This window comes from Choristoneura fumiferana, chromosome 2 (assembly GCF_025370935.1).
Source record: "Choristoneura fumiferana chromosome 2, NRCan_CFum_1, whole genome shotgun sequence".
Classification (NCBI taxonomy): Eukaryota; Metazoa; Arthropoda; class Insecta; order Lepidoptera; family Tortricidae; genus Choristoneura; species Choristoneura fumiferana.
Window position 1 is genome coordinate 11,657,128 of NC_133473.1, and position 24,939 is coordinate 11,682,066.

General features: G+C 37.3%; 1 protein-coding gene across 1 annotated transcript; it reads left to right on the forward strand.

The window, feature by feature from the left end:
• Window positions 1–321: 321 nt before the first annotated feature.
• Window positions 322–24,678, forward strand: tho2 (THO complex subunit 2-like protein). The gene is made up of 30 exons (XM_074108737.1): window positions 322–498; window positions 1,043–1,208; window positions 1,526–1,767; window positions 2,138–2,271; window positions 3,618–3,874; window positions 4,282–4,431; window positions 4,764–4,933; window positions 5,473–5,638; window positions 5,716–5,885; window positions 6,117–6,315; window positions 7,175–7,425; window positions 13,066–13,183; window positions 13,259–13,391; window positions 13,573–13,736; window positions 13,810–14,066; window positions 14,156–14,315; window positions 15,580–15,828; window positions 16,441–16,661; window positions 17,123–17,291; window positions 17,370–17,483; window positions 17,641–17,761; window positions 17,849–17,930; window positions 18,027–18,096; window positions 18,179–18,248; window positions 18,488–18,528; window positions 19,931–20,029; window positions 20,162–20,219; window positions 21,553–21,623; window positions 23,374–23,423; window positions 24,517–24,678. Exons 1-30 carry the CDS (start codon window positions 428–430, stop codon window positions 24,548–24,550), a joined length of 4,257 nt encoding a protein of 1,418 aa, XP_073964838.1. The 5' UTR covers window positions 322–427; the 3' UTR covers window positions 24,551–24,678.
• Window positions 24,679–24,939: the final 261 nt, after the last annotated feature.

Below are 24,939 nucleotides of genomic sequence, written 5' to 3' on the forward strand. Positions count from 1 at the left end.
ACCATCCCGCCGACGCTTATATCATTTAATACGAGAGTGAGAGGGACGGTACGATACGAACTTCTTTTTTAGAGATTCGTAATAGCCTTGCTGTATTATTACTACTCGGGTGACACTCTTTCCCGGCCCCAATAACACCGACATGAAAATACCGGCCCTGTTTTTTGTGTACACGCCCATAGAAACTGACAGGAGCTTTATGGGCGTGTACACGAAAAACCAGGTCGGTATTTCCATCCCGGTATTATCCGGGCCGGGAAAGAGTTTCACCCGCACCCGCACCTTTGCCTTTACACATGCTATGCTATGCTTGCTTTACACTTCACTCACACACCTACCTGCCTGAGTCGACTTGTAAACCGTCATGGCCGTGTAGGCGTTCGCTTTGCTGTTTTCGTAAAAATTGTGAATATATTTTTTGAATTTCATGATGAAATCGTATTCTAAGTTTGTTTCTGATTATTGCAAAACCTGGGAAAAATCAGGAAGAGAACAATTGTAAGTGAAATTTATTATTTTTGTTTCAGACTGATGATGTTTCTATTCTATAATTTACCGCATGTTGCTAATGCGTAACCTTTGTTTATTACTTTCTACACTTATCAATTTGCTCTAAAGCTAACATCATGATTCTGGACCTTGTGATTAATAAAACAATATGACTTATCATTATCAATTATATTTTGTATTGTTCCTATTATGGTTATTGGTGACAGCTCGTCAATCTTTTATTTGCTCAATTTACTCGAACAAATAACTATAAAAACAATACAATACAATAACTTCATTGCACACCAACACATAGCAAGCAGTATAGAAAACACAGGTATATACACAGAGATTTTCTGAGGTAAGCAATGGCAATAGGCGTACAAATAGGGGTATAGGATAGGGGTAGGCAAACGTAAGTGATACATTTTTCTAGAGTTACACTCGCTAATTTTACAACACGACATATTATAAATTTGCCTGAAACCACTACATACAAATAACACAAATAGTTATTAACTAGGTAATGCTTTATATTTCAACTTAATTTCAGCATGAAAACCGTGACACAGTCTATCAAAGATGAAGAAAAGAGTCCACTGCTAACTAAGTCTGGAAAGCTCTCTGGGCTGTCTCAGAACATTTATGACTTGTTGCAATGTGGCTTGCGTGGTGCTTTGAAGAAAGATGTTGTGTTGTCTGCAGTCAGGGAAATATGTGTAAGTACATAAGTCATAATTTAAAATTATACTGTGAATACTGTGAAAGAAATAATTATCCTCCTGACCTGTGTTTGACTTTTTTAAATTAACTGCTCCTCTACTAGAGAAGTCAAACTACTTCAAACCAATATATTTTTATATTACATATATTTTTTAATTGTACAACTTTCTGATATCATGCTATGCAATTGTTTTAAAAAGAGGGAGTGAAATTATGCTACTGAACAAGATTTATAAATTTTTAGTTAAAGTCAATGTGCCACTAATTAAAACTCTGTTTTCTGTAAAGTTTAATATTAAAATTTTATTTTTAGTCTCTACATGCAGACACACCTTCAATAGTGTTGGATGTGGTCTGTGTGCTGGATGCAGAAACCTGTTCTGATATCCAGAGTGAGGAGCGAGCAAACTTCTGCTATGTAGTGAGAGAGTTGGAATCCTTCATATCTGACAAGTTACTAAAAGAAAGACTTGAGATTGACACACTGCAAGATGTTGGCACATTAAAAAATAAAAACTTTTACACCAAATTTATCAAAATCAAGACCAAGTTATAGTAAGTATTAGACCAGACATTTTCAAAGTGTGCTCTTCGGAGCTCCTGGGCTATGCAGTATAGCTAAAATAAATTCTTATGATATACAGTGTGGTTACAGAGTATATACCCTCTGATTAAATTAGCGGTGTTTGAACTTTTTGGGCTCTGACACAAGGCATAAGAGAGAAAAGGAGTGAGTTATTAATTATGGTGTATTGGTGAAGTATGTATATCTCGTCTGGTTGTCTTTGCTTTTTGTATTTATTTTACTTACTTATTTCATTTATCATGAAGCCACTTAGGAGATAAATGATTTATCATTGGTTTACAGTGGGAAACAATGTATAATAATGGAATTAAAGTAGTAAAATTGTTTTTATTTTCTCAGCTACAAGCAACGTAAATTTAATTTGTTCAGAGAAGAAAGTGAGGGCTATGCAAAATTAATTGTGGAATTAAATCAAGATGTAAATGAAGAGACAGATTGGAAAACATTGTTGGAAATTATTCAATCTCTCATAGGTATGCATATTCTTTTACTTTTTACTGTGTACTGATATAAAACTAAAAACACAAGTGCTGTGACATACACATATATATCAGCTCTTAGAGCTGTTAGTGATATATACTATAATATGTTTACTAATAATAATATGTATTGTATTGTAATAGTAGATTATTGTCTTGGCCTGGAAGTAGGCAATTGCTGGCTGAGTATGAGTTTTAAACTAATACAAAGCCAACAATTGCTATTCCAGCCGAGACTAATATAAAGCTTTTCTCAAAAATGGTGAATAATTCTGAAATAGAATAAACTTTTTCTCATAATATATTATAAAATTTAATATTATTACAATATTTTTTCATTAAAAATGACACACTGCAGGTGTATTTTTCCACCGAAAACACAAGCTATTTCAGACCCAATAGAAAAAGTCCGGAGTTCCAACAAAATATCTGATACCAGCCATTAGACTTGGGTGTATACGACTGGTGCCAACATTTCCATGGCCTTTTTAAGTTTAAAAAAAATGTGACTGATTGCAGGCGCGCTAATTCATTATTGTCGAGCTAGCGCGCCTGCAATATTTTTAACTTTTTAATTTTTGCTGACCATAAACAATGCACTTCACCTTCTGATATGTAAAGAATAATGTCAACTTTTACGGACATTTTTGAGAAAAACTCTTTATTGTACATAAAAACACATAACACAGGATAATAAGATGTACAAAGGCGAACTTATCCCTTAAAGGGAGGGAAGGGAAGGGATATGTTTCAGTAGTTTGAGTGGTTTTTATTTTTTACCATACCTCGAAAGGAAAAACCGAACCCTTATAGGATCACTTTGTTATCCATCCGTCCGTCCGTCTGTCAAGACCCTTTTTCTTAGGAACGCCTGGAGGTATCAAGCTGAAATTTATATCAAATACTCAGGTCTACTGCCCCCTTTGGAGCTGTAAAAAATCAAACTTCTAAGCCAACGCAATCAAAAGATACAGCCGTTTTTGTCGCAAATTTTAGAAAATCGCAAGGGAATCAAAGTCTACAGACAGGGTACTTCCCGTGAACTCAGAATCTTGAAATTTGGTACGAAGCAATGTCTTATAGCACTGATAAAGGAAAAATTGCGAAAATCGTAAATTTTTAGCTACATCATGTAATACGGAACCCTCGGTGCGCGAGTCCGACTCGCACTTGGCCTTTTTTTTTTTAGTATTAGGTACTGATTTATATTGATTTGTACTGTGTTATGTTGTATTAATCTGTTATTTTATTTTGTTTGTGTTGATAAATTATATGTTTCATATTTCTTGATGTAACAAATAAAATATTTCATTTCATTTCATATCTTTTTTTTCTTCCAGGTTGTTTTAATTTAGATCCTAATAGAGTTTTAGACATAATATTAGAGTCTTTTGAGGCCCGACCTCATCTGGACAGACTATTCATTTCCCTAATCAAGAATTACATGGGTGATCCCCAAGTAATCTCAGAAGTTTTGGGCTTCAAACTTGGGAACATGGAAATGTTAGACAAGTATGAAGAACCACCACCACTAATGACTGTCATAGCACTGTTATTACAACATCAAGTTATATCCTTAGACAACATATATCCCTGGGTAAGTATTACAGTCTGTTTTATACTTACAGTAGTACCTTGATTATCAGAACCAATTGAGACAGAGACTAGTTTAGATAATCGAAACATAGGTTTTTGGGACATTATAATAAAACAACACCTTTCTACATAAAAACAAAATGTGGTTTATTTTTAAAGATTTAACATACATACATATTAATGTTGAAATATTCATATATATAGGTTTTTAAACACCTGAAAACAGCCAATGTTTTTTTAAATATGTATGCCAATGTTCGGATAATTGAGCGTTTTAGATAAACCAAGTCATTGTTCAGATAATTGAGGTTTTGGATAACCAAGGTTCTATTTAAGTTAATTTTTCGAACAATAATTGATTAGGTACTTTGTTATTTAAGTCACCTAAACGTAAATTTTAAATTCCAGCTGCGTCCTGATGATACCATAATGGCCAAAGAAGCAGATAAAGAGTTTAAGGCGGTACAGGACTATATTCGCAAGATAAACATTGTGTCCACTAAAGGGCCACAGGCCAATGCGCCAACTGAATTTGTTGAAGAGAAAGCTGATCCTCAGGTGAGCTGTCATTTTTCTTTAATTGTAGTAGAGGAAATAAAACAAAGAATAAATAAATAGGTGAAATTATAATAACAAATAAACATTCCTTAAAAGTTAGAAAGGGGCCTCACTGGTGCGTTGCGTTGCGTCGCGTCATTGCAACGGATCAACGCAATGTATGCCACACCTGCGTTGTTTCGACGCACGTCTAGTTTACCCCTTTATCAACGCGATGCAATTTAATGCACCACTGGGGCCCTTCTCTTAAAGCCCTCATAAAATCGTTTTAGCGCATTTCAACGTCCTAAACGAATATGCAAATAAAGCATTGCTTTCTATTTATTTTCTAGGAATACTGGAGTAATCAGAAGTTAGTGCTGGGCGAAGCGCTGCTGAAAGTGACTGCATGGCGTGAGTTCGCCGCGCTCTCTGCCCGCCTGCCCAACTCGCACTTGGCCGATCGGCCCGCGGTCGCACTCTGTGCCATGCTACACGCTCTAGTAGAGCCGCTTTACAGAAAGTAAGTACACCTACTATTGGTGAACCCTGAAGTACTGTTTTGTTACTACGTTTAGTTGAAGCACATGTTGTTCGAAATTATTCCAATTTACGCACTATCAGCCACGCCACATTACGTGATCTTACAACATACCAATGACAGCAGTTGCTGCTGCTTCTCTACTCGAAAATATCAGTGTGCAGCGTTTAGAACAAAATTATGCTTACACTTTCACTCCTGGTGGTCTGCTAATCTGCTCTATGCTAAATATTAAAGTACAGTCGAGGGCATAAATCATAAATATCTAAACGGCCATAGCTTCAAATATATGTATACTTTATGATTAGTGGCATGAAGGTGTATGTATAGATATTTTTGACTTCTTGATAGATAGATAGATAGATAAAAAACTTTATTTCCACAACACATACACGGCTTAGTAAATAACAACATACATACATATTAAATTTATAACCTTGACTGTATGTACCTGGTTAAGCCGATTTTCTGGCCCTTAAGCCATTTCATTGTTTAATTTAATTGTTTTGTAATTGTTTCAGGCACTGTCGTGTTGCTCCCAAAATAATGGGTAAACCAATCCCACCACTGACTTCGCCTTTGGCTCCACCTGCATGCAAAACCTTTGAAGATATTAAGGAAACCGTCATTCCTGCGCTGATTCTGCTGGGCCCTTCACTACACTGCGACCCCATTTTAATGTATAAAGTACGTTTCCTATCCCATGGGGCCAAATAGTAAAATAGTTCTTAGAATTTGTACCTGAAATACACTTTTTTTTGTAGATTATTCGTATATTGCGAACGTCACGTTCGTTACAAGAAGATCCCTTGCAGCATGAAGCACTGACTGTCTTAGATGCTGCCATTTTACCGGCACTAACTCTGATGGAAGGCAATTGCTGCATGGCTGAGGAAGTTTACACTCTACTCAAACTTTATCCATATCAGTGCAGGTAATAAAAATTTGTTTTAATTAAACTTTAAGTGTAGATTGTTTTAATTGTTCAGTAGATAGAAGACTAAGGGCCCGTTTCACCACTTTTCGATTAACTTTAAGTGACGGATATCAGTGATGCCGCCTCTGTTTGTTTTGCCCGAATAAACAAAGACTGCATTACTTTTATCTGACACTTACAGTTAGTCGACAAGTGGTGAAACTTGCCCTTACAATTTGTTTTTTATAGGTACTGTCTATATTCCCGTTGGAAGAACGAGTCGGGTGAACGAATACCGGCTCTTATGCGGGTGCGCGGCAACTCTCTACAACGCATCAAACACATCATGAAGCGCGTGTCCAAAGAAAACATCAAACCACAGGGCCGACTCATCGGCAAACTATCGCATGCAGCTCCGCAGTTCCTCTTTGATTACATGCTGCTACAGGTGAATGAAACGCTATATTGTCTCTTTAATCGATTACGACCTTTCATTTGCAATCTCATAACGGAAAAATAATCTAATCACATTTTGTTAAGGTTCGCATTTGCAATAATTTGCATCACTTTTGCTTTATTTGTCAAAACGTGAAAGAGTTAAGCATACCTAATGAATTACTGTTGTGAAATTGAATTTGTTATGGAAAGAATGGCGATTTACAGAACTTTAATGTCTGGTATGTTTTTAAATTTATATGAGTAGTGGTCAATTTCATAAGACCCTAGATCTGCGTATACATACTGACTAGACGTTTTGCAATATTATAATTATAATACTCTACCAAATGAAGAGCATTCGCTGTTTGCCTAATTAAATAATTTTACTATTCTTATTTTTGTTTTTGCTATGATATAACGTTAAACGGTGTAGCAAGTAATTTACCAAAACCTAAAAAAAAGAAACAAAATTGTCAAAACACAAACGCAGACGTGTTCGTGTGGCACGACCAGCTTACCGAAAATAACGTTACCCACGGCCACCTCGGCGCCGATTGGTCGGATGGTTGTCAAAATTAATAGTCGGCCCATCTTAAATAACAGTGTTTTTTGCACGTTTCTGCCTTTATGGCGACTGTACCGATAATATCGATCAATAGGTTGGATCTTGATAGACCGGTAGCCCGCCCCGGAGCTATAGCTATTCCAGCATCTTATTTAATCTTTAATAAGTCCTAATGGTCCTAAGTGTATTTTATAGTGTAAAAAGCTATTAAAAATTATCAACTTCTTTTAAAACCGGGTTAGCTGTACGACATATACAGTTTCTGTAACTTCGTTTTGTTCACTGCACACTATAATTGTTGCAGATCCAAACTTACGACAACTTGATAGGGCCCGTGGTGGAGTCCCTCAAGTATCTAACATCTTTGTCTCTGGACGTGTTGGGTTATTGTCTGCTTGAGGCACTGTGCACGGGCCGCGGGCCGAGCGGCGGCGCGGCCTACCCGCCGTGGCTGCAAGCACTCGCGGCCTTTGCCGGAGCCGCCTTCAAGAAACACAACATCGAGCTGACTGCACTGTTGCAGTTTGTGGCCAATAGACTTAAGGCTCATCAGAGGTAAGCACTGTTTTATAGAATTTAGAGTACTAGTAAAAGCTATATACAGTGTGGAAAAATAAGTCGGGCCCTGGAGGGAAACTACCTTAAATCCTTAAGTTGGTTCATTTTACTTAAAGGAGACATTCCTTTATTTTTAAAAAGAAACAAAACTGCATTCTAAGGTTTTCTAAAACTCGCTTGCCTCGCCCGGGACTCGAACCAACTATAATTTAAAAAAAACAAACACTCGCTATCTTCTTAACATATAAAAATTAATCCCTATTTCCCTTGGTCACAGCAACACGCGTGAACGGCTGGACCGATTTCGCTACTTTTTTTGTTGTGTTTGCTATTGTCAGAAGGTTTTTATAAAAGATTAAAAAAAAGAAATAGATTATTATTCAGGATTAAATTTCTCTATCAAACATTTGGTTTTACTCTCGTCTGTCGTACAAGATATCCATGAAGAATACCTATTCTGCGGCTTGCTGGACTTCTTGCAGGCCATCTAATCGTCCCGTTTGTACCTATCCAGACATAGAAATTTTCATTCAGGTAAGCCCTGGAAATTCTGCTGTTGTCACATACAATTTTGGAAACAAGATACACAAATTAATAGAAATTGGTAAAATTTGAAATGGAAAATAGGTAGATCTACCAAGGTTAATACATTTTTAATGATTAAAAATGCGCATAATTTTTTAAAAATTATTTATTCGTATGTTTAGTTTATCCATATTCTTATTAAATAATCTCAAATGTTCAGAGTTAGGATCTCCACTTGATTCAGGCGTTCCGTTTTAAGTGCTGAAATTATAAGATAGGCTAAATTCGATAGTAAGTAAGTAACGTTTCATTACACGCGTGGAAAATTGTTTACAATCGTAATATCTTGAAAAATAGGTAGATTTGAGGCCGAGGGTGGTAGATAGGTATAAATATATAATATAGGTAGAACGGAGGCGAAATAAGGTAGCTCTACCAAAAAGTTAGTAGATGTGACAACACTGGCTGTTGTGGGCAGGTGCAGTGGGCAGGTGCAGTGGCCAGGCTTTTTGAAAAATGATATTATTAGTCTTTGAATGTTGGAGAGATAAGAGAACTGTTGCGTGTCTTTTACTTTGAACATGAAACTACCGTGAGACTCACTCATATTAAATATAATGATCCGGATAACTCACGTCTTAAATCGAGTTTAGCTTGACATGTTTCGGGCTAATCCGTAGCCCTTCGTCTTCGGAGCAACGCGACTCAGCGGCTGCTGCAACACGCGCACTGCGCGCGACTACCCGACGAAACTGACACCGGCACACAACTACCCGCGTTTTCATCATCATTACAACTGTCAAATGTAGGGTAGCACACAACACTAACAACATCGCTCTGTAAAGGTACGTTCACACACACCGATGACGCAGCACGAGTATTTAACACCGTTTTCCAACTCGGAGGTACAGTCCAAACACTATCCCGGTTGAAATTCGGCCGACGACTAATCTCGATGGCTTCACGCACTTTCAGCGGAATGAAAAATTTCTCTCTCGCAAGTACAGATACCTTATCAAATCTGATATAGTGCGTCGAATCCGAGTCGATTGAGTGCTCGGCCACAGCAGACCCCTTGTCGTCCTGTTTCCTGTTTCCTTGTGTTGTTTTCTTGTTTGGTTGTGTGTGTTGTTGTGTGTGCTTGTGTCGCTGAGTCGCGTTGCTCCGAAGACGAAGGGCTACGGATTAGCCCGAAACATGTCGAGCTAAACTCGATTTAAGACGTGAGTTATCCGGGTCATTATATTTAATGTGTCTTTTACTTGTTGAAAGTGAACAGTAAGAACTAGGTAATGTTCATTAAAGGACTTGTCTATGTGTACTAAATAAAGGCAAGCGAGTTTTAGAAAATCTCTGAATGCAGTTTTGTTTCTTTTTAAAAATAAATGAATGTCTCCTTTAAGTAAAATAAGCCAACTTAAGGATTTAAGGTAGTTTCCCTCCAGGGCCCGGCTTATTTTTCCAAACTGTATAAATATAGCTTTTACTATTGCATTTTTCACCTAAGATGAGTTCTGTGACACTTGAAAATTTTCCGAATTACGCATACTATGTTCGCAAAATATTTTTTAAAAATAATTTCTACTTTGAAGCAAAACAATCAAAAATGTAAAACTGTAGTTTTTTTTTTAATATACAGCAATATCAGTGTCGATTAAGTAAAATCCATCGAATTCGATAGAAAAATATATATAAATGACGCAATGTGTGAAACGGAACAGAGTAGTGACGTGACCTGACGTGACACAACATTATCGGCAATTGCCGCGGTTCATTATTCAATAACAATGAACACTAAGATATTTAAAAATTTTAAACAAAACTTGCAAGATTTTGTAAACGCGGCTATTTGGAACGCGGCCGCAGGCATCTTGTGCCTCTTGTGGCCAGTGCTTGTCAGTATCACTGTCAGTACGAGTGCGTCTGCCTTGTATGCGAGTTTAGTTTCCGTTGCATTTTCTTAGCATTGTATTTTGTTATTGTTCATTTCTGTTATTATTATTGTTGACTTTTGTTACTGTTTCTCGTTAAGTTTGTTGTTATTTTTTGGCAAATGCCGAAACGGCCTAAAGAGACTGTTTTGAACTTGGAGGGAGTTTTAATTGTCCCGTTATATTTATTTAATAAACTTAAAGTTCTTTAGCATGTCGAGCTATATGGCTTTATAGATAAAGCATTTTAATCTTACTTCACTGGAGTAAACTTCTTTAATCAGTAGAGAGAGATAAAAGTTATAATTTATTCACAATATAATCTGTGCTTAGTTTGGGACTAGGGCAATTGATGTCAATTTGTTTATTTACCAAGTTGTATTAAATAATTTATTTAATCAGGCGTTACTTTGCGGAGGTCCATATCAATGAACTAAAAGAATTTCTTTGCTCACCCGCGACCTTATGATATCTAAGTTTATGCAAAATTGCGTGTTCATGCAGTTCCTTTACCTCCACACTGTAAGAACACACACAAAACACAAACCCATCTATCACCACCACCACACTACACTGACGCGTTTCGAATTCAACCAGAGCTCATCTTCAGAGCAACACGACCGTACACCATGCTACCAGATGTTAGACTAACAAACAACAACAAAAGTTTTAATTTGTCACTGTAACTCCCTAAGTACCCACCTATATCTTTTCTCAAACAGAACAAAACTACCCACAAAATATTAATAAATTTTCATCGTCATATAAAAGTACCTTGCATTTTTATTTATTTACTATTAAGGCTGTTCATTAAGGTAATTGAAAAAAAAGAATAGCTCCGTTGCTGGATGAGCATCAACCACCCGAACAGGTGGGCTTTCGACCCAGTTACTCCACTACCGATCACCTCCATACGCTCAATCAACTGATGGAGAAATGTGACGAGTTCAATAGACCCCTGTATCTGGGTTTTGTTGATTATAGCAAGGCTTTTGATAGCGTCAAACATTCAGCTATCTTTTCAGCCTTGCGTATTCAACAGATCCCATCCCACGTATGTTGAACTCGTTAGATCAATCTATCACAACAGTACAGCCAACATTAAACAGCAGACTTTCGGTCCCACATTTAAAATAGATAACAAAACAATTGAACCGCCGAAAAAACAGAAAAGCAAAAAATAATAAACCCTTTTCGCCTATTTAACTTTAATCTAGGTACTAGTTTGAAGTCGGTGCCTCATCACGAGCCATCAGGCGTGATAGAAGCCCATTAGGCAGACGACTATAGGTCCACTCCTGATGGCTAGTACTGAGGCACCGACTTCAATCTAGTACCTATATTAAAGTTAAATAGGAGAAAAAGGTTTATTATTTTTTGTTTTTTCAGTGGTTAAATTTTTTTGTTAAAAAGTTTTTATTTTATACTTTTTTCTCACCCTTGAGGTAATTTTTTTCCAAACTTATATAATACCAACTTCAAGTTATACCCTATCCAATAAAAAAAATCGGTCTACTCTGTAAAAAGTTATGCCTGGTCATACATTACAATCAATGACTGACAATCAATCATCCCCTGTTTTCCTACTCTTAGGGTAGGAATATTTTTCCCAAATTGAAATGGGACCACCCTCGGGGTATACCCTTTCCATTAAAAAAACAATTATCAAAATCGAACTAATCTGTGAAAAGTTATGCGTGGTCATACATAACATATATATATATACACGCGTTGACTTGAGAACCTCCTCCGTTTTTTTTCGTCGGTTAAAAAAGGTGTCAAACAGGGCGACCCGTTGTCTCCAAAGTTGTTTACCAGTTGTCTCCAGGAGATCTTTCAAAAATTAGCCGCCTCATGAGAGAACAGGGGCGTTGAAATTGGCGATAAGAGGTTAACAAACCTTCGATTCGCCGATGACATTGCCTTGTTCTCTAACACAGCATTGGAACTTGAACAAATCTCAGCACTTGAGCCTTGAGGTTGGACTCATCATGAACCGAGTTAAGACTAAGGTTATGACTAATAGTGTTAAACGTAAAATCGTAGTGGATGGACAGGACATACATTACGTCGACGAGTATATTTACCTAGGCCAGATAGCATCCTTCGTAAACAGGCAAGACAAAGAAATCGATTGACGTATCGAAAACGCCTGGAAGAGCTTCTGGTCTATGAAATCGTTAATGAAAAGGAACCTGCCAATGTCGCTAAAGCGTAAACTCGTCGACATGTGTGTCCTGCCCATCCTAACCTACGGCGCGCAAACGTGGTCACTTACAGAAGCTCAAAAGTCCAAACCTAAGGTTTGCCAGCGGACAATGGAGCGAAGCATTCTTGGTATCCGAAGAACGGACCGGATTAAAAACATTGAGCTGCGCTCAAAGACTCGAATTGCTGACGTGGGCGTAAAGACGGCCAAGTTGAAGTGGGACTGGGCTGGACATGTCTGTCGAATGAACCCAGAACGTTGGGCCAAAATTGTTACGGAATGGGTCCCTAGTGACGGATACCGTAACAGAGGCTGACCGAAGAGGAGATGGAGGGACGACTTAGATGCCTATAATGTGGGATGGCGGGAGCTCGCCTTTGATAGGCAGGAGTGGAGCAAGAGAGAAGAGGCCTTTGCCTAGCAGTGGGATACAAAAATAGGCTAAAAAAAAACTGTTAAGGCGTGTGTTACTGCTGAAATTAGACCCAAGCCCTAGCAAGGGAGATGATACTAAATTTACCTGTTCATTAATAATAGACCCCTTCATATGAATCTGAGTCTAATAAAGAATGATTTGATTCTAACAGATGTTTGGCAAAATTTGATCTGTCAGGATGCTCATTCCTATATGCCGAAACATGCTCTTTAAACCTAGCATTAAAACTGCGACCTGTCTGATCTATATGTACTTTGAAACGTTATATATGTACTTTATTGCAGTCATTACAAGTAAGCTTGTATACACCCAATCTAGTTCCTTTATCCACCTTATTTTTGTGGTTACAAATATAATGTATGTAGTGTAATGTTGCCTTTAAGACTAACAACTCTTTGTACTATTAGGTTTTGTAGGTGGAGGAACTGCATGAACACGCATATTTTGCATAAACTTACGATATCATTAGGTCGCGGGTGAGCAAAGAAATTATTTTACTTAATTAAGTTGTATTAATTGTACACATTGTTTTATAGCCAAGATCTACTTATTCTAAAAGAGATTGTGCAAAAAATGGCCGGCATTGAAGCAGCAGAAGAGATGACTCCAGAGCAGTTAGATGCCATGGCCGGGGGAGAGTTATTGAAAGGAGAAGTAAGTACTAGATCAATGTAAACTTCATTGATAATCTTATTTATATTCCTCTGTTAACAAATTATGCTTTCCCAGGCTGGATATTTTTCCCAAGTACGGAATACGCGAAGATCATCGGCTCGACTAAAAGAAGCCATAGTTGGAAATAATTTAGATATATCGCTCTGCATACTATCTGCCCAGCAACGCCACTGCTGCGTTTGGAAAGGTAAGCCAAGTACATCGTAGCATAAAAAGAAAAAAAAAACAATTGACAAAGGAGTTAGTTGCAGACCTTAACACTACATTACACTACATAAATTACATTGCACTACACTATTTGTCTAACACACTTATTTGATTTAATTCTTTACATAATAGTAATTATATAAAAATATATATTTCCTCAGAATATGATGAAGATGGTTTGTCCAGCGGCGAACCCCCTGGGTCTCAGTTGAAAGTAATAGGAAGGTTGGCTGACCAATGCCAAGATGCGTTGGTCCAACTTGGCACATTCCTAGCTTCATCGCATGCCCCCGATGAATACGCCGCCAGACTGCCGCCTCTCCAGGTACCGAATTAATAAAAAAAAAGAAAACAGTTAATATTAAAGTAAAATGTTATTTACCGCCACGTATTTTCAGGAGTTGCTACGCGACTATCATGTAGACGCCGATGTGGCATTCTTCCTCCACCGACCAGTATTAGCCCAAAAAATTGCCGCGAAAGTGGAATTATTGCGCAAAAGTTCCGATAGCAAAACCGTGACCACTGAAATGAGCTTGGAACGATACAGCATAGCCTCTAAGGAAGCCTTGGAGCCAGTGGTGCAGTCTGTCACACCGCTGCTACCTATGAGAGTCTGGGAGGACATATCACCGGAGTTCTATGTCACATTCTGGTAAATATGTCTATTAAATGTATAAATAATTAAAGCAAAATTCATATCTGGTATGATAGCGTATCTAATTCTTTTTTGTGTGATTTTAGGTCGTTGTCGATGTATGATTTGAAGGTACCAGAGGATTGCTATGACAGAGAGATAGAGCGTCTGAGGGCATCCGCCGCCGCTGCCGCCAAAGATTCTTCTCAAGGCACGAAAGGCAAGAAGGAACAAGAGCGGTTCAACACTCTAATCGACAAACTACAGGTATGTGACTTCTGTGAAAAAAAATTGTTAACTGTCAGTTTCTGAAATATTTTCCATAAAGTTCATTCACTGTGTCACTTAAAAATGTACTGTTTATCATGAGTAATAATTAGCAAGCTGCTTTAAAATACTGACCTCTGTGTAAAATCTTTTGAAGAAAAGGTCTACTTTGGTTGCACATTAAATCTTCGGCTTTTGAATAAGTGGGATAAAAATGAGATTTTTATTCGGTTCTAAGGGCCAGAGCTTTGTTCAGCAGCGGACGTCTTGCGGCTGATGATGATGACTCGTTTGTAATACATCCTATTAATATTATAAATGCGAATGTTTGTGAGTATGTGTGTGTGTGTGTGTGTATGTTACGCCTTCACGCTAAAACAGTTGGATGGATTTAGATGAAACTAGCACATTCAGTGATGTGAAAACCTAGAACCTATTGCAAAATAATTTATCTGTTCAGTAAATCGATTAATTTATTAATTGAATAGATCAAAGTATTTTTGTCTATTTTATTATTTACAATACTTGATTTAATTCCAAAGACTGTTTATTCAATTGCAAAAGCAGTAACTATTTTTTAATTTCAAGGAAAGTAAATAAACATCGCTTATTCATCCGCGAATTAATCTATTTTTAAAATGTCAAAATTTCCACTATCTCTACGCTAGTCTGTGCTACTACAGATTATACACATGTCTATCAAGAAATAACGTCAGATTTTGACGAAGATTTTTCAAATGAAAAATAAATATTGAAATCAAGTGAATTTTGGTAAAGAAAGTGATTCGACATCTAGTTAAAAGACACGAATTATAGATAAATGTGTTATTGATTCGATCCAGTGAGTGTTTATTTGATGAAATCGGTATGTTTACACTTTTAATAAATTGGATAGGCATAAGGTATATATACACTGTACAGTCAAGGGCAAAGATATCGACACGGCCAAAGTTACAAAAATATGTATACACGACTTTATGCACTTAACATTAAGGTCGTGTATACATATTTTTGTATGTACCTTTGGCCGTGTCGATATCTTTGCCCTTGACTGAACGGGCGTCACAAAACTGACTCTTATGAGTGACTTTATAGTCAAAGTATCTTTATACATAGGTGGTTACAATATACTCAAGGTGTTATAGCGTAATTATTGGTATCACTATGTTTCGCCCACAGGCATACAAATAATTTGCAAGTTTAAATTTGTATGAAAAAAGAAAAGGTGCACTTTTTTTTTAAAAACGCCCATATTTGTGTGCAGGAGGAGCGGCGGCGGCAGCAAGAGCACGTGGCGCGCGTGCAGGCGCGGCTGGCGCGCGAGTGCGGCGGCTGGTTCCCCGCGCGGGCTGTCAAGTCCGCCAAGAACGAGACCGTCACAAGGCTCATGCAGCTCTGCCTGTTCCCGCGTTGCGTCTTCACGCCCGCCGACGCGCTCTTCTGCGCAGAGTTTGTGCACACTGTCCACGCTCTCAAGACGCCTAACTTTTCGACGCTGCTGTGCTACGATAGGGTAAGTTCTGAACACCAGTGTATTCACGCGTACCATCAACGAGACTGATACAAGCCTCGTGCATCTCTGCCTGTTCCCGCGCTGCGTCTTCACGCCCGCCAACGCGCTCTTCTGCGCAGAGTTTGTGCACATTGTCCTCGCTCTCAAGACGCCTAACTTTTCGATGCTGCTGTGCTACGATAGGGTAAGTTCTGAAGAGGACACCGGCAAGCGGCTCGTGCGGAGCGGATCTCTCTGATATGTATCTGGATGTCAAAGAAAAATATTCGATTCCTGATTTTTGGGCTCTTCGTAAGTGCTGAGTTTTTTGACGTTTTCTACAGACCGAGCAGAGAATTCCCAGTTTTGTAATTTTGGAAATTATTTCAATAAATTTTAAGTTCATGGGATTTCATTAAATAATTCATTGACTAATTTGTACACCACATAGTACATTCAACAGTTTCTTACATTTTATTTGTACTTAAAGTTCGCGAGGACTAATTAGACTAGATTGGTTTACTTTAGTGATACTACATATTTTAATGAGGACAAATGCAATGAGTTTAGATTAGAATTACCTGTGCAGTATAAAAGCGGCATGATATTTATTTATTATTTTGTGTGGTGCAGCTGTTCTGCGACATCACATACTCTGTGATGTCGTGCACGGAGGGCGAGGCGGCGCGCTACGCGGCGTTCCTGTGCCGCGTGCTGGGCACGGCCATGCGCTGGCACGCGGACAAGGGCACGTTCCACCGCGAGTGCGCGCACTACCCCGGCTTCGTCACCAAGTACCGCGTCTCCAACCAGTTCACGGAGGCCAATGATCATGTCGGATACGAGAACTACAGGTAATTGGGGATTGTGATCCGACCGGGTCCGACCGGATTTTCATGAATCCGGCCGGATTGTTCTAACCATAACTTACTTAAACATAGCAAACTTAATTTTCCTTTTTCGTTCCAACCGTTCTTGGAGTGTTAAAAACGATACTTTACGATTTGCTATTATTAGTTTTAATAACCTTACCAACTCAAACTCGAATGTATCACGGACTTCTTATTCGGACAATAAGGCTGTGCTAACATATTTTTTGAGTGGTTGAAATAGAAACATACATACTTTTGCAGTTGACTGTACTTTAATTACAAAATATTTACTGAAGTCGAATTGCCCTTGTTTTGATTTAGCAGAATTTTATTGAAGCGGTTGACTGTACCTATACCTATACCTATATCTTAAAAGTTCATCGACCCTGGCAGTGGTAGATTTCCTCAATCACTGAAATCTTCATTTTAACTATTTTTCCTAGACACGTGTGCCATAAGTGGCACTACAAAATTACCAAGGCTATGGTGGTTTGCCTCGAGTCCGGCGACTACGTGCAGATCAGGAACGCGCTCATTGTGCTCATCAGAGTACTGCCGCGCTTCCCCGTGCTTGCCAAACTAGCGCAGATCATCGAGAAAAAAGTTGAAAAAGTAAGAACTTTACTCTGAAATATTTATAACAACTCTTGTAACGATCTTCTGGAAAAAATTCCTTTTTTTTTTTTTCAGGTAAAAGAAGAAGAAAAAACCCAAAGACAAGACCTCTACGTCCTTGCGACTGGCTACAGCGGTCAACTACGCAATCGCATGCCTAGCATGATGCGTGAAAGTGAATTCCACCAGGTAAACGCTTTTTAAGAACATTATAGCCATAATAGGGCCCCTAACAAACATTACCAACAAACTAACATTATCTCCAAATAACACACGCTCATGAACGGACAGACGAGCATGAACTACGTTTTTAAATTCCTGCAATAATGTGCTATTATGTCGGTAGGTGGTTCAATTGCAAACTGGGGACAAGCACAAAGTGGTCGAAACCGCAGCTGCACCCACCGCCGCTAAATCCGAACCCGTGGCTGCCAAACAGGAAGAGTCTACTTCGCCGCCGCAGACAGGTAAACAATAAAATCTATTTGCTTTTTCTGACATAGTTAATACCTAATAGTTACTATTATACCATGACATAATTTTATGGGTTATAGAAACGGAAAAACGAGATCGTACAAGTGAACGCCGTCGGGAGGAGTCTGATCGCGAAAAGGAGTCCAAACGTGAATCACGAGTGTATGTAAAGCTACTGAAATACTAAGACGAAATTGAATTAATTTAAGCATTATGTAATTTTTTCTGATGATGAACAAACCTTTATTCTTATTATAGGACATCGAAAGAAAGAAGTAAAGAAGAGGTTAGAAGCAAAGAAAGATCTCCTAGAGAACGACCACATAGAGTAAGTCCAAAAACTTGCTGCATAATTAATAATAACATGCGCTTGAATATTTTGGACATCAATATCTAATCTGTTAATGCAGGAGGAGCGCTACCTGGAAACCGTGTCACCGCCGCACGATCATCGTCATCCACCCGATGACATAGACCGAGGTATTAAATCTAACATAAACATAGATCGTCTCGATATACGGTTATCGACGGTATTAGGGCCTGTGCTAACTCGCAAGGGTGCACGGCTTGCTGCCCGCACGGCGTGCTTGTTTCATGTCATCTAATAGAGCAGCGCTGCGTGAAACGGGTCTCTGCTCCATTGAAAACTATTGAAACAGCGCGGCGCGAGTTAGCGGGGGGCCCTTATTGTTAGAATGCTAATTTTGCGTTTTTTTTAGATGTGAAACGGCGTAAAATCGAAAGCAGCAGCAATGGCAAGGTGAGTATTGTTATTATTAACCGGCCTTGCATCGCGCTGGCTCCGGACTAACGATTGGACTGGGCCACGACCACTTCGCAGCGCCGCAACTTGTTGACGTGTCTAGATGTCCAGTTATCTAGACGAAGACCGCTCAGAAGCGATGTTTGTGTGTAAAAGACATTATGAACTTTAAACAGTGAAAAAATAATGAGTGTCAAAAATAAATCAGAATTGAAAAAAAATCAACACATGGACTCATATGCGACAAACCAGATATTAAAATTATTCGAACAAATAACAATAAGTATGAAGTTCTACGGGACATTTTCGGCTGACATCCAGAACAATTATTGAAGAAGTCAAAACTGAAAGAAAAAAATACCAAACAATAATAGAATAATATATTCATTGCCATGATTCACTATGATGCCTTCATTTTTATGAAGAAATCTTATTCTTCAGAAGTATCATCGTTGACCAGCATAAGAAGTTTTAAGACATTGTGGGAACTGGATGTTTCTCTACTTTGAAATTAAAAAGTTACTCTTACAAAATTCCCGCAATATTAATCTGAAAATATAATTAATGAGATTGAGTAATCACAAATGAGTTTATGTTACAAAACCATCGGAAAGAAGATCACGGAAGCAACGATTGCAATTATCAAAGAAACGCTGCAAAAGCATAGTGAATCAATTGACCTGCCCTTGGAAAAACTAAGGAACCTGTCCTGAAGATTGATGTTAACTCTACAATATTATAATGCAACAAATGTATAAAATAATATTGGCTTTCAAGAATGAAGAGGTGTATTATGAAGAATGAAATAGAATGAAGTACAACAAAACAATTGTATCAAACTAAAAAAATAAAATAAAATAAAAACTATTCATAGAAAGAATAAATATAACAGAACATCTGTGAGTCGTTGGTCTATTCTGCCCAGTCCAAGCAAGCAATGGTAAGGGTTATTTCTTCTTCGCTAAACCAAAGTTGAGTCAAATGATCCAGTGAATAAAGTGCAAAATATCTCATTTCACCTTATTCCCAAAAGATGAAGTATTTATCACCGGGCAAAAGAAAACCGAAGAAAGAAGCTCAGCATGAAGAACATAAAAGTGGAAAGAAGTCAATCTCCTAAAATATGTATATATAATATCAAAGCATATTAATTCTTGAGAGAAGCAAAATTTACAGAAGAAGCTAGTGATTCACATGAAGAAAGTAATTGACTACACATCCTATGGATAAAAAAACAATTTTGCCTTTTTTCATTGTTTCCTTTGACTCAGTGTTGCTGTAAATAAAAACATTAATTAGTGTAAGTTACATGTAAATATTTAGTATATTTTTGTAAATAATTGTAGTACTTTACTTTATTTGCTGGCCATTTTTATAACATATTTTTTTTAATAAGCAGGGTAGCAAAGAGATAGAGGAACGATCCCCAGAGAAAGAAAAGAGAAAAACTAAACTCAGAGGTGATGAGCGTAAAGAGCGTAAGGTCAGCCGAAAGAGGGTAAGTTGAAAACGTAATTTTAAGCATCATGTGTCACTTTTTATGTAAAGTTGAACTGAATGAAATGTACAGTATAAAATGCATTTTGAATTTTTTCATCAAGAATGATTTACATTTTTCTTATTATTTTAGGATAGAATGGAAGAGCCTGCTCTCTTAGAACAGAAAAGGCGACGTGATGAACAAAAAGGTAATTTTATGTACTTATGTTTGTGTAGTTCGTCCAACCAAAACTATATCAACGGTATCGCTATTTAGCAAAATGGTGAAGAAAAAATATTTTTCATCACACTTGCTCGTCAATGATGTTATTCCATGCCAGTATACTAAAGGACAATGACCTCAATTGGGACGTCCCAATTTTTGACAACGTATAATAAATCGAAAACCGTTTGGAGAAATAGGCTTTGTGAAGCGTTTTCAGAAATCAGATTTCAAAAATGTGATAAACTGAATTAAATAAACAAAATTTAAGTAATGACCTTGAATTCAAAATCGATGAAAATGGTATCTTAAAATATCCTATTCTTCCAAAAAATAAAATAAGAACTATAGGTTTTTTTTTTTTGGTGCATCCCAATTGTGCCCGCGGGAAATATGGATTTACGTATAGTTTTCCTCTCCAAGGGAGTTATTACTTTAGTTTTTAGACGACCAGATGGCCTAGTGGTTAGAGAACCTGACTCTTAAGCTTGAGGTCCCGGGTTCGATTCCCGTGTCGGGGCAGATATTTGTATGAAAAATACGAATGTATGTTCTCGGGTCTTGGGTGTTTAATATGTATTTAAGTATGTATCTATCTATATAATTATATTTATCCGTTGCTTAGTACCCATAACACAAGCTTTGCTAAGCTTACTTTGAGACTAGGTCAATTGGTGTGAATTATACCGCGATATTTATTTATTTATTTTAAAAAGTTATAGGTACGTCATTTCAGACTAAAGAGGTTTCAAGTCAGCCAAAGTTTTATTTACATCTTTAAAACTTAGCTATAAGCTAATTTTACACCATAAAAATTTGCCACGCTTCATGAAGCTTTTATTTTTATATTTTAAATTTATTTTAAATTGTTTTGCAATAATTTAAGTAAAATTTTTTAGCATGTTGGAATAATCTGGCCGTAAGACAATTCGAATTCTAAACTAAACACGGTTCTTAGTATTTATTATCTATGGTAGACGACTCGAAAAAAGTGACAATCAGGGGGGTTACCACGAAATTCGAAAATCGAAATTCATATCGTTTTCCTGACGCTAATATTGTTTAATACGAGAGTGAGAGGGACGGTACGATACGTTACGATTTTCCTCGCAATGTGATGAAAATCATTGTCTGTATCACGGGCCGTAAGTGGATTACAAACTCGGGTCATTAAAAGCCCTCCGCCTTCGGCGTCGGGCTTCTAAGTAGTTCTAGACTCTCGTTAGTAATCCCCTTCTTAAGCCCCTTAACTTAATGCACAATGTACTTAGTATAACAAAATGAATGAGGACAACTTAACTTTTGTGTTACATTTTCAGCTGTCCTAAAGATGGGAGCGCATCAAAATGGTTCGCAGGAAGATCATCATTATGAAAAATATCATAAAAGGGTAAGAAAACTTTTTTTCATATCTCATACTCTAAATATAACTTGTACAGAATCACGTAGTAGGGTAAAAGGCACCAATTAAAATGTAGGGAGATAAAGAAAAACTGAATTGTTTCAAAGTTCAACTCTAAATAACATGTGTTATATTTCTTGTCTTTGAGGCATGTTTCATATGAGAACTTGTCGAAATTTTTCGAGTAGAGTTGGTATTGAATGTCTGAAAAGTGAAAATATAAACAAGGCAGATATCTTCAAAAATATTTATTATTCATATAAATTAATTATTTATTCTTAAAAAATCATAAAAAAATGTAGTTGAAGCATGTTGAGATTTTATTGATAACTGAAAATAAATGCGCCTATAATAAAGGCAGCACTTTTCGATAGGTAATACTATTTGCTAGGTGATCGAGAATGTTAAATAGATAGTACAGGTCGATTAACAAGAGCTGGCACGAATGGATTGAACGAAAGTAATGACACTTAGACATTTTTGTAGGAAAATGGCAGATGCATGACATTTTCACATTTGTGTGAAGTGTATTCAAATGGTAACACACAGATACTTCCATTCCGCTCGGTCCCTAAATATCAGAACTGCAAAATACTATGTTGCCGATATACCCGATTTCTCAAATATGGAATTCCTAAAATACCAGACTTTCTTTTTACCGTATTTCTTTTTATATCGGATTGCCAAAGCAAGTATTTCTCAAAACACCACGTTACCTTTAAAACCGAATTCCCATAATACCAGATTTTGACAACACTAGGCCGGCAAAACACAATGTACCTGTAACACCCAGTTACTCCATTTACCAGATACTCAAACAAAATACCAGATTGCCAGTTTCCTTAATTCCCAACACACCGGGTGCTGATTTTACTTGACTTCCGAATGCGTGAATTCCTAAAACACCAGATTTTTAGTTTGGTAGATTACAGATCTTTATATATAAAAGATATAAAAAGGAACATCAATCCCTGGAGTGATCTTTGATTTAAGCATTAATCTGGATCTGAATACTGGGTTTTTTATTTATTTATTTATTAACAAGTGTCAAATAACACACACTACAGTACTTTCATTGTAGCATGGTGCGGGTGACAGCTGTCAATATCGCAAGACTAGAGAGTCAAAGTGTCGAAACTTGAGTCGAAAAAACTAATAATTTAAAATCTTAATCACAATTAATGACTTCGACTTCGAGCTAGTAGGTACCAACCTAGAAAAATATAGTCCCCGCGAGATAGGGATAAACGAATTCTTCGCAGATGAAGTCGCGGGCAACAGTTAGGTTAGGTTAGGTTAGGTAGTGCATAATTATTTTTTACTTTTTAGTTTTCTTTTTTGGCGGCGTTTTTTTGTCGGGTTTTTTTTATTTTTTGCTGGCGTTTATTATTAATTTATATTTTTAATTTGTTCTTTTATTGTTATTTTTTATTTTTTTGGAGTCAGTTTTACTTTTTTGTTAAATTTTTTCTTTTTGTGTAAAAATAAAAGGTGCATCAAGTGTCACCCGCACCATGCTAGAATGAAGTACTGTAAGCCTTCATTTGAAATGCTGTCAATAATAAAAATTATTTAGTTAGGTATCCATGAAGCATTGGTAATGCTTATATGTACATAAGAGTAAAATATATTTCTTAATGTACCCAACTGCAGGTCTTTATCGGAATCGCTTCCGGCAATGCATTAGTAATTCAGTCATGTAATGCTTGACCCAGCAATTCACATTTTCAATTCACAGGAAAAGTCGCCATTACGGGATCGCTCACACGAAGAACCACGAGATAAACAATATCCTTTTTTATGAATTAAAACATTTCTACTTGTTGTGTTTAGTCCGTATTCGTGCCTCGAAAAGAAAGAAAGAACCTTTATACAGCTAGCAGATAAAATTACAGCTTTTTAGCATAGATAGTCTCTGAGCAAAGCCGCGGACGGACGGACAGACACACACGACGTTTTGGCTCCGGAACCCTAAAAAAGCGCGTGGAAGTCGGTTATGAAGCTGGAATTAATATTTAATATTCAGTAATCAAGTCAGTATACGTTAATATCATCGTTCTAACTAATCGACGCAATCGAAAGGTACGATCATTAAAAAGTGTGTTTCCATACAGATTGCCGGGGAATCAAAACCTATAGGGTACAGTTATCAGCCCCGATATCTGACACAATATAACGTGCATATCTGCAACGTGTGTATCTGATCTGACTATTTCTAGGGCCGGTAAGACGTTATACATATTTTTGCACGCTACACTGTGGCAGATATTAAGGCAGGTGACTGTACTTCCACTTGCCCTAGTAAATTTGGTGTGATGGTAGCTCTTATAGCACAACCAATAAGAAAAGTTGCATACATTTTGCTTACATGTCGTCTACTATCTATACCAGCCTTTTTATCACCTTATTAAACCATGGACTAGGCGATTATGATCATCTGCTTTTTTAGAAGAAGGTGTGTTAGAAAAATATTACATAGTTTGGTTTTGAGGTGGCAACATAAATTATCCGGAAAATGGATAAATAAAAAATTGATAGAAAAATGAACGAATATGCCCTCGTGTCCATAATTAACCTTTTGGACGCCAACGACTCATATATACGCACCGCAGGTTCCACGCCAACGACCTATATAAACGTCCATTACTTCAATGCAAAAGCAACCTTCGTTCAATTGCGTTAAGGTTAAATTTTAGGCATTGCAATATAGAAGCGTATGCGTATGGGTGATATCTTTTGTATTTGATGTGGCGGCGAAAAGGTTAATCCTACTAATATTATTAGTAATAGATAAAAAATTTGGTGCCAGTGTAAATTGTCGAAATTGCTTACGTGTAGGTATGAAATGAGACTTCCATATTATTCCTTAACAATGCTATACTAGGCGGTCCAACGAGTCGAAGATGAGAAGATAAACTACTGAGAGGAAAGAAGACTCACAGGAACGACTCGAAGATTTTAGTTATATTCATAGAAATAAGTTGGACTGTACATTAAGTAATCAATATGCATGAACAATGCAATAAAATATGTTTCTTGACTAGCATAGCATTTTGTTTTTGGTCTCTCACATTCACAGTCGGGCACATTTTTGAGTTTAGGACGAGGAACTACATTCGCATTCAGTTTGCGTTGAATTGTGTATGTGGCAGTTGCCTTACGTTGCCGTGCCGTAACTATTGGAATCCCACTGCAAGCCTATTGTCTAACACACTTGGAATCATAATCGCTTTCACCACAACGGCAATGCGGCCTCGGGTTACCTAAATATTTTACGTGACAGTGGTGACTTATATTTGCTGGG

Excerpts from the sequence above, each read along its gene's own strand:
- tho2 (XM_074108737.1), top strand. The coding sequence starts at position 428 with ATGATGAAATCGTATTCTAAGTTTGTTTCTGATTATTGCAAAACCTGG. Across the intron at positions 13,392-13,572 it reads CCACTGCTGCGTTTGGAAAG|AATATGATGAAGATGGTTTG; the intron begins GTAAGCCAAGTA and ends ATATTTCCTCAG. Across the intron at positions 16,662-17,122 it reads GTCGGATACGAGAACTACAG|ACACGTGTGCCATAAGTGGC; the intron begins GTAATTGGGGAT and ends TATTTTTCCTAG.